Source organism: Notolabrus celidotus, chromosome 6 (genome assembly GCF_009762535.1).
Source record: "Notolabrus celidotus isolate fNotCel1 chromosome 6, fNotCel1.pri, whole genome shotgun sequence".
Taxonomy (NCBI): Eukaryota; Metazoa; Chordata; class Actinopteri; order Labriformes; family Labridae; genus Notolabrus; species Notolabrus celidotus.
Window position 1 is genome coordinate 23871026 of NC_048277.1, and position 11061 is coordinate 23882086.

General features: G+C 40.9%; 1 protein-coding gene across 1 annotated transcript in view; it reads right to left on the reverse strand.

Moving 5' to 3' along the window:
* syt7a (synaptotagmin VIIa) overlaps positions 1-6509 on the reverse strand; it is a 109626-nt gene extending 103117 nt beyond the window's left edge. Inside the window, exon 1 of the mRNA XM_034685136.1 lies at positions 6476-6509. Within this exon, the coding sequence (XP_034541027.1) occupies positions 6476-6509 (34 nt within the window). The remainder of the gene's footprint in view (positions 1-6475) is intronic.
* Between the last annotated feature and the right edge of the window lie 4552 nt (positions 6510-11061).

Here is an 11061-nt window from a genome sequence, read left to right on the forward strand (position 1 = left end):
AAAATAAAAATCTAAAAATGTAAACTTTGGATGACTACACTAACAATCCAATGCTCGATAAATAATCAATGTGTCAGTTTATAGTGAAAATCATCATTATTTTTGGCCAACAGGTATCCATGTAACATAAACATATAACATCCAGATCAGCTAAAGAGAGGACACGGGTCCAGACTTTAAACTGAAGTTCAACAACAAGTATGATGAGAGGAGCTGGCATAGAATGAAACACAAAGCTCAAATACACATAGACGGGAAAATACATAAAGGCAGGAAGTGGAGCAACACATGGGTGGATGTCAAAATAAATAGATGTTCTATAAATAACCAAATATAGCTGGAAAATATAACTAAATAAGAATCACACATTACAATGCACCTGAACACTATGACATTCAACACCTTCAACCTCTAAGTATCCGTTTACCCTTCCTTTGGCCTTTAATTGTCTTGTGGGATTTACCTAGAGCTCATTGCAAGGTTTGTGACATGATGGATGTGATAGTCTAGCCTACAACGGAGTATTAGGGCCACATTAAGGAGGAGAAATAATTAAGATCTTGAGAATAAAGTTGTAATGTTTCAAGAATACAGTCGTAAAAAGATTAAGTTGTACTTTTACGTGATTAAAGCAAGTGGCAACCTCCGGTCTAAAAATATGAGTCCAATGCGGAAGTGCTAAAAACTGCAGTTCCTTAAGGATCCGCTTGAGGCTGGCTCCAGAAGTACCGGAAACCACATACCAATTCAAAAAGGACTATCTCTACAGCAGAAATAAACATGTTTACAGCCTGGTTCAAAAAAGTTTACTTGTAAAATGCTACATGTATTTGAATCAATGATCTTGTTATTCAGTTCTGTTTTTCAGTTACGGATTCACTTTATTATTTTGATTAAATATACACACACTGCACTGTAAGACATAAATTCATGCAGGAGATCGTTTCTTTTTTGTTATTATTCAATGGCCCATCTTGTTTCCAGGCAACGTGTAATGTCATGAAAGTGTGTCCCATCCCTCATTTTTATACCATCTCAAGCCCTCATGTGCTCACACGCTGCATGCCTGATGCCAGTAATTGGAACATTGGAAATTGGGTGAAATCACAGGTGATATCACAGGTGGGCAGTCTATAAAAGTAAAATGATTAAAGCCATACCCATCATAAACAGGAGTCCTCTTTGTTATTTCAATACAAGTAACATTTAGTTTAGAGATAGGAACATATTGTGGTGCATATAGGTATACACATAAACACTGCTTTCTTTAACTGAAAGTCTTTTTCACCGTAAACCTTCAGGAACCTTCAGTATCATATCAGATAAATTAATGTTGCTAAGTTTACCTCAATTTGACATACACTGAAATGAAGTTGGTGTAATACATAGCAACAGCCTCCTCAACGCTGATGAATTATGCATTAACATAAATTACATTTATCTGCATGAAAAACCCTCAGTATTGACATTAACGACAAAATCTTCACAAACCATTTATTCAGTCCAACACATGACGGGAAGCCAGGCCTGACTGTCCATCACAAGAACATTGGTATAAGGGATTGACTATTAAAATCCAGGCCTGTCTGTTAATCAGTGTTGTACTTGGGATGTTTGAGGGGCAGGGGCGAAAAGAATGAAAAGGACTCCTTCTCTATGCCATGGGGCATCAGCACACAGAAAGATGTGATTACTAAACATCTTCCTCTCGCAGAATTTTGAAGAACATTTTGTCTCACCTTGGCATTCTCTAATCATGAGGTAGTTGCACAACAGGCCCAAGGGAATTTTGAACATCTAACACTTAATTCCCTGAGGTGAATATTGCAATATGCAACAATTTGCGGTGAGGGTTTAATTATGTAAGAGGAAAACACAAAGCTGTTAATACATAAAAAATGATGCTACTTCCTACAAAAAGCTTGCAGTAAGATTTGATGTGTTATCAAAGGGAATCAAATGATACAATTGACACTTAAGTTTAAAAAATACTTTAATAAATAACTTACAAATAGAGCAGTATCACTTTATATCCATTAGAAGGAAACCAGGGAGTGCACTTTATTACATTCTATCCAAAAAGGGCACCAGAGAGGGCACTTTTTTTACATTTAATCCAATGGAAGGACATCCAGAAGGCACTTCTTTATGTTTTAACCAATGGAAGGGCAGCTGTGAGAGCATTTTTTCACGCTCTCCTCTGAAAGGGCACAGGAGAGGGCATTTTTCTCATGTTTTATCTACTACAGGGGCATCTGAAAGGGCACTTCCCTGGCTTTTTTTTTTCCTCACACACAAGGGCACCCGAGGGGGTGGTGTTATGTGCTCTATCTGTTTTAAATACATCAATATCAAACCATCTAATCATCAGAATGTTTAGGTAACGACAGATGACTATTTCTCCACTTTACGTTGTTAGTGAGTTCAGCACTGATCGTAGCCCACGTCCAGTCTGTTTCCAGCTGTGGATTTGACTGTAGCCGCCAGTTTGTGTGATTGTCAGGCTCACATATGATCAACTTGTTTGTCCCCACCCTCCTTTAATCCTCTAAGGCTATAATCAATAAGTCCCTGGTAGACCTTTCTCCCGCTCCCTGCCACTCCACCTTGAGACACCGTGTGAATTTAAAGACAACAGCAGTACGTCGAGGGAGACACCTGCCAGAAAGGAACACCCACTCACATAAATCAATTAAAGGTGTGTTGATCAATTATTGACTTCCTTACTTAAAAGAGTCGGCCCAACTCATTAGTAGTCAGCCTCCTCATAACTTTACTACTTTCCTTGCAGTCAATTAATCCCTGGAAAACAGCCTTTAGTTCCAGCTTATAGGTGTTTAAACCACTGGACAATACAACCGGCTACAAATTCATACACTCACTTGGTGACATCTTGCTTTTAATTCAAGCCTCTGCTCACACCTACCTCACATGCTAGCAACCAACATGACCTCTTTGATCACAATGTTCAACACACTGTGCAGTCTGATATACTCCACACGTTTCCCTTTGCTTCCCTCTGTGACCTTCAGCAACTAGAGAGCTATGCTAGCAGCCCTGTGAGGCTGTACTTTAACTCGAAAGTGCTCTCCACCAAATGTCAGCTTGCCAACATGCTTACATGACAATATGAACATGCTTATGTTTAGTGTATATTTACCATGCAAACCATTCATGTGTTAGAATGCTACCATTTTACTGCAGGACTAAAAATAGAAGACATTTGAGGTTGATTGTGATGTCCTTGGTTTGAGGGTGATTTTTTTGTAATACATTATATTGAACTTAAAATTGTGGAAAAATTAAAAGTGAAAAATCCAAAATTGATATAAAGAAATGTCAATGAAGTTCGCTACTTGTAAATCTTGACATGTAGCTCGCAAAATAACGAGAATTTGGCTAGCTTTAGTCAGTTAGCTTACGGTTACTGGTGAGGAAAATTATGGTAAGTAGTAATTTCAGTTAGCTTTGGTTTGGTTTGCTTTTCTTTACTTCAAATGTTTTCTTAAAATGTTATGTCCAATAGACAAACTGAATCATGGGTAGTGGCCATAGAAATAATGGACGTAGTATCCATGACATCACCCATCTGTTTCTGAGTGCTGTTTTGAAGCCAATCATTGGAGGCAGCCATACTGGATATGCTGAACTCAACCTAACTTCTGTCGAGCCAGTGTGAGGTAAACAGGCGGGCTATGAGCCTCCTGGCCAATAGTTCCCCGCCTGTCCGTCAAGTCAGCTGTGCCTCTCATAATGGAAAACACGTAATCTTAATAGCTTCAAAACTGCCGCGTTATGAAAAAAAAATCCTCCCCCCACAGTGTGTGCTGATCAAGAAATGAGCTATCCAGACTACACTCGTCTTTTGCAACATTTTAAACATGTTTATTTCTGTTGTAAAGATCGGCTTTTTTGAATAGGTGTGTATGTGGTTTCCGTACTTCTGGAGCCAGCCTCAAGCGGGCACTCGAGAAACTGCCGTTTTTAACACTTTCGCATTCCCTTCAATTCTCACGGCCGGAGGTCGCCGCTTGGTAGTGGAACATGAAAAACTGTGCTTTTGCTAGCTTAGTGCCAACAACTGCTAGAAGTGGGAAAGGTCAGCATGCCACCCAACTAGGTCATGTTGTAGCCAGAGCGGTGCTAGCTTGAAAGGACAGATAATTATACAGCTTATTAGATAGGTTACTTGTCAAGCCTGAATTTTCTGTTACTTTTTAACTGTGCAGAGGTCATGTTTAAGCTGACCTTAGCAAGTAATAGTATGGAGTTCAAGTGTTTTCCATCAGCTCGTTCCTGCATGTGTGTTCTGTAGTTTAAAACCATGTACCCTTGACCAGCAGCTAAATTTGGAGTTGAGTAAGCATTACGTACGGTTGACCACACTTCTGTCCTACACTGGCAATCTCCTCTAGCCAATATGTTGAATCCTCTCCATAAAGATCTGTGGGTGTTCTTCATATAGAGCTGCATACTACTGACACGGTCACTGCACTGATGCTCTGACACAGCAGTGAATTCAGATAATTCTTCAGTCTGTCAAAAGATATTTGATCATCTGAAGATCTCCCATGATGTTCAAGCTTCATTGCTTGATATGACTTACAAACATTCAAGGCATATCTCAGGACACAACACTCTCAGGACATATGCTTGTTAAATCAAAGCTCCTGTGAGGGACTATTGCTTTGTGTTGATTTTTGCAACCCTTGCAGACAAAGCAGTACGCCATTTCTCTTTGCAGATCTTGTCCTGTACATGAGCGGACTGTTTTTTGACAGTCAAATACATTGCTCATTATAAACCATGCTGTGAAAAATGAAAGAAATGGCTGTTTCTCCAGCAGACTAAATCCTCCTGTCTAACACCTCCTCTGTGGCAGCAGTTTCAGGCAGTTATATCAGGATACGATACGTTACGATGTACTTGAATGTCCCCATAGGACATCAGTGCTGCACGTTACCTGCTCCTTCAAAAATCACCACAATGACACAAAAACACATAAATAAATAAGAAAAAATACAATAAATAGTACACACTCATACAACACACAGCATAATCTTAAAGAGAGAGCACCATAACACTGTCCCAACCGTAACAGGCTATTTACTATTTAAAATTCTAATAGAGATAGGCACAAAGGAGTTTTTAAAATGATCAAATTTACACTTGGGGACCCTGTAGCATCTTCCAGAGGGTAAAAGTTCATACTCAGAGTAAAGGATGTGCAATACAGATATTGTCATTTTATTGCTGGTGGTCTAGGCTGCTTTTGAACTTCGCAAAGAGGCATCACCACTATTATCAGAATGTTGTGAAAATGTTTAATAATATGCTTAAAACTCCTTAGATGGGCTTTTAAACACCTCCTGCACCATTTTCAGCTGACTGCGTGTGTTTCTTTTTAATTTCAGACACAACACATACATGGGTAACTCCCATGTGTCCTCTGCTACCCACGGATGCTGTGCTGGTGATGCTCGCACACGTCCCTCCGTACAGTATCGTGTACTCTGTGAAGCACTTTGGGCTACATGTTTCTATGTATGAAAAGTGCTATATAAATAAAGTTGAGTTGAGTTGAGTTGAGTGTTGTTGCCTGTGTGATGAGATCACATTATCTCACATCACAGGAAAATGAACAAAAATGGCTCCTCCCACTCTGCCTTTTGCTCTCTTACACCCTCCCTCCCCTCCCCTCCTCTCCCCTCCCTCCCCTCCTTGGTAGCAGCAGGTGTTATTCTAGTATAACCTGAAGATTTGGGTGGTAATTAGCATTACCTCTCAGCCCCTGAGAGTCGTTTCTGCTTCATGGTAACAGCAGGGGACATGAGTCGGGAGTGTTTCTGGGCGCCCGATGAGAGAAGAAATCACGCCTCGAAAACACGTGGGAGAGATTACTCAAATATGCCTCCTTTGTACCCTCTTTACCCCTCGCGCTGCTGCACGGTTATCTCTCCCTGTAAAGCAATAAGCTGCAGCCCATATTCCCTTAGTATTTTTGCAGCATGTCGGAGGCTGTGGAGCACCATTAATAACCTGTATACACTTAGGTTTCATTGCAGCTAAAGGCTTTGACCTTGTGTTGTGTTGCCCTTACTGTTAATGTCCAAAACAAGATCAACACAAGGAAATGCAAAGCCGGCAAATAATGCATGTGTCAAATTGTCAACAACAGGTTAACAATGAATCGTCCACGGTGCATGGTAATAAAAAGCAGGATTTGGCTAATGATAAGCATCCTCCTAGGAGGCAATTAACTGCACTGATATTACATAATGACAGCCCACACTTTTCACTAACATCACCGGTCAAAGGATCAGAAAAAATACGTTGTCAGTGGATGTGTGACAGTACATCCCCACCTCTTTAATAATGCCAGGCAGAAGAGAGCGAAAGCGGGTCAGTAATGAAACACCTTGAAACTGTCAGGATGATCTCCGCAAAGAGTGTCATTTCTTTGACAGGATCTTACCTTTGCTATTGTCCTCTTCCCTGTTCAGATACATGGCTGTTACTTCACTTCGAGGCAGATGCGATGGCGTTGTCTCAATTATTTGTGGGTACTCCTCTGGCTGGCGTGTATGGTGAACTCCGCTGATGTGCTTCGTAGTAGAAGCTGTTTATTGTTTTGTTGCTCCTTCAACAGCCTCTCCTCTCCTCCTAGCGGATAGGTAGGCTAACCAGTGTGAGACACTCTCTCTCTCTCTCTCTCTCTCTCTCTCTCTCTCTCTCTCTCTCTCTCACACACACACACACACTCTGTCTCTCTCTCTCTCTCCTCTCCCTCACTCTCTCTTTCACTCTCTCTCTCTCTCTCTCTCTCTCTCTCTCTCTCTCTCTCTCTCTCTCTCTCTCACACACACACACACACACACACACACACACTCTATATATCTCTCTCTCTCCCTCTCTCGCATGCTCTCTCGAACACACTGTCTCTCTCTCTCTCTCTCTCTCTCTCTCTCTCTCTCACACACACACACATGCTCTCTCTCTCACATGCTCTCTCTCTCTCACACACACACACACACACACACTCCCTCTCTCTCACACACTCTCTTCCTCTCTAACTCTCTCTGTAACACACACACATGCTCTATCTCACTCTCTCACACACTCTCTCTATCACACATGCTCTCTCTCTCTCTCAATTTTTCAATTCAATACAAATAGCTTTAATGGCATGTGAGTTAAACAATGTTTCCAAAGCATAAACATAACAATAATAATAACATTATTCATAAATGGCATCAAATAATACACATACATATATATACACAATACAATCTCTCTCTCTCTCTCTCTCTCTCTCTCTCTCTCTCTCTCTCTCTCTCTCTCTCTCTCTCTCTCAGAGGACAAAAATGGGAAAAAGTGACTTTAGCAGCTGTGTTAAGAAGTCCTCCTAACCTCCTCACCGCCTGTTTGCTCTGCTGCCATGAGTGCCTTTCAATTCCGCACGTGCATCCCTTTGTCATTTCCAAAACTCTGCTTTGCATGTGATAAGGTGTGCACTTATAACAGCCCACCTTGGGGAATTAGACAGGACCTGCACCAGCGTTGCTCAGGTTAATTGGGGATCTCATTAGTGGAGGAAGAGGAGGAAGTTCCACACTGATTAGGAACCTGAAGTATACTATAACTAACCAAAATCGTGCATTCATAATATGACATAGTATTGAGGCAAGAATTATTATTATATTAAGAAGTTAATATTACCTACCTGAATATTTATACATTTCCAATAGGGGCGTGTCCAGAGGTGGCCATGGGTGGCATGGACCCCCTTGAAATCTGATTGGCCACCCTCAGTTTATCAAAAAAATTAAAATCAAACTTTTTCTTACTGTCTTACTGTCAAAAATATATTTATTGGAAACGTTCCGGCACCAAAATGTGTCAATTAATTAAGTAAAGATGTATTTTAAGTATCTCAAAATTTGACATTGGACTAGCGTCTTATTTTTGGGTATTCTCTAAAGGATTCTTATCTTGTTACTCTGTTGTGTTACATTTTAAAGCTCCAAAAATCAAACAAAGGAACATAACATCTGTTGAAAAACGTTCATGTTTTTAAATAAAGGAGATGTTCAAGGGTAAATGAATGCTGTCCATTCATGACAGTGTGCCCACATACTTGATGCCACCCCTGCATGATCCAGTGACCCCGGTAAAAAAAAAAAACACTTTGGGCATGCCCCTGATTTCCAATCCGATCCAAAGATATTGTGGACAAATAATTTTTGTTTTGTGTCAATTTTGTGTAACCACCAAGAGACGCAACAGTCTTTGCTGATCTTGTTCTGTACAAGTGACAGCAGTTATTTTAAAAACTCTCATCCAGCTGTCTTTAACAGTCAATCGTATCACCTATTTGGAATCTTTGACATCAGAAGTACAGAACAAATGCTGTTTTTGCAGCCTTCTGTCATTCACTTCTTCAGATACCTACCCCACTACAGCAATTTGAGACATTAAAAAACACTACATAGAAAAAATAAGTCTTCTTGATGATGGTCTTGTTTGCTTATGCAGGTCATAAAGAGGTACCAGTATTAATTTCAGTCAGTTTCATAACCAGCTTAAAACTCTGCACAGGAGCTTTAATTAAGAAGATGATCAATATATGAATCAACAATAATAAGGTTAATTAATTTCAGTGAATTATAAGTAGCTGTCAAATAAATGACCTGTCTAAAATCCTCAGATGAACCATAATTATAAAGAGGAGTAGTGAGTAAATGTATTCAGATACTTTCCACTACAATGACAGGAGTTATTAGAGCAGGAGAATCATATGAAAATTCTCCTTTGGTGTCAGTAAACATTGATGTAAGGCCAGAAAAAGAGGCACCCATCTGGTCCTGTGACTTCAACCATGCCACACCTGCTGCACATCCGTATCTCTTCTACAAATGGTGGTCAGATGGTCTCTTATGAAGCACGCTGTCATGTGCAGGTTTATGGAGCGCCACACATTATCAGGCACAGGCCAGAGATTAAGAGCTCTTAAGGAGCGATTGTGTGCGTCCTCTGCCAGTTTTTGATGCAAGGTGATGTGACTGCTATGCAAATAGTCTCCAAATTAGATGCATAAATGAGATGTAGATAACCCTGAGTATTCAGGCTGTGTTACATCACTCGTAGGCGGCCCCTGTTAGTAAGTGCTGATGGAACAATTTGTCCATGACCTTGACTTAGTCTTGTAAAAAACTCAGAATCCACTCAGAAGGCAATTTAAAACAATTTCTTCAATTATTCTTGCTTTTTGTTCTCAGAGCAAATTTTCCAATTTGGCTGGAACTTCTTGTTACATAAAGTGGGTAGACTGAGGGACGGGACGTTGTAAAATAAATGGGAGAAGTCATGACTGTTATTAAAACAGCAGCTCAAAGCTAGCAGCAGCAGCAGCAGCAGCAGCAGCAGCACTCAGTCTATTGTTGCGACTGGTTAAATAAGAAGTTGTGTGATAACATTTCAATCTTTAAATGAAAATCTTCACAGTGAATCAAAAAAAACAACTTCTGAGGTGAAATCTTTACAGCACGGGCAGTAATGTTTTTATTGTACTACTACAGCCTTTCAGTGGCTCTCTGTCATAAATATGCAGGTTTTTTCTTACAAGCCAGCAAAATAGAAAGCTAATATTCCATTCAATCATGTGGCTCTCCGATATCGCAGATTACACTTCAATAGGATATGAGCAGAGCTGTACTGTAGATGCAAATGCTGTGAGCCTTCGCAATATCGCATTTAACAGTTTGCCTGTGTTTTGTCAATAGAGCTGAGAAGGTCATTTGCTGAAAGCATCCTGCAGTGATTTCCATTTGATTATATTTTGTTTTGCAGCATGCTCAGTGCTATTTGTTCACTATTGAGAATCTTTTGCCATTTGTTAGAGGGGTATTCTCTGCAGACTCATTTAAACACAGTCTATCTGCAGATTCTCCCCTCTATCCTGTGCTGCCAGCATCATTGTGCCTGTCACTGATGCATCTGTCTCCACTGATATCTATAAATACCCTTCTCTCCCCTTCAAAAACCTGATTCCCATTGATTTAGTGACCTATATTCACATCAACACCATCCCCTTCTTCCTCTGGCTCCCAGCTCCTTCTATCGATAGACCTCTACTGTCTCCGCCTCTTCATTGCCCCTCTTTTCCCTCCATCATTCCCTGTCTTCAAGCTCAACTTAGTCTACCTTTCCCCGCACCTTCTCCACCTCCTCCTGTGGCTATAAAGCGTGAGAGACTAATAATAGTTCACGGTGGCAGCTTAAGTCATGACATGAAAGGGATTTGAATGAGCAGAGGAACAGTGGCTGCTGCTCATTTCTGTATTTCAAAGTCTTGTCATTGTGGTAAACGGAGCCTTTGGCTAATCTCCTGTGTGTGTAAACACTGGAGTAGATAGTCTGATGAAAGGAGTCCCCCAAAGAGGCGCAGAAATCCAATAAGAAATCTGACTCTGGCTGAAAGAGGACCTGCGTACAAACACACAAACATATATACGACAGCAGTGTGACTCTCTCTGTCTCTCTCTCTCTCTCTCTCTCTCTCTCTCTCTCTGTGTGTTTGTGTGTGTGTGTGTGTGTGTGTGTGTGTGTGTGACTGTGTGTGTGTGTGTGTGTGTGTGTGGGGGGGGGGGGGGGGGGGGGGGGGGGGGGGGGTTTACAGGAAGGTAGCATGATGAAATTATCCTGCAGGGTGCTGCAAAATAGCACCCCAGACACTAATGCTATAATGTAGAATATATGGCAAACAGCAGGGGATTAATAATGAATAAACCCCTGTCATAACATCAGTTCGGCTGAAACTTGCAGGATTCATAAGAGGATTTATAAACCTGGAACATTCAGTAGAACCCACAAGAAAGCCCATTTCCATATTGTTATCCTGTAACTTCTAAACACCTTGTTTATCGAGTGAAACCACCAAGATCACACATGAGACAGGAACATCTGCGTACATGCCGCAAGAGATAGAAAGTCGCATAACTGAGTGTGAGATAGCAAGCCAGAGTGAGATCAGAGCGCGTGATTTACTGCCACACCACCCAA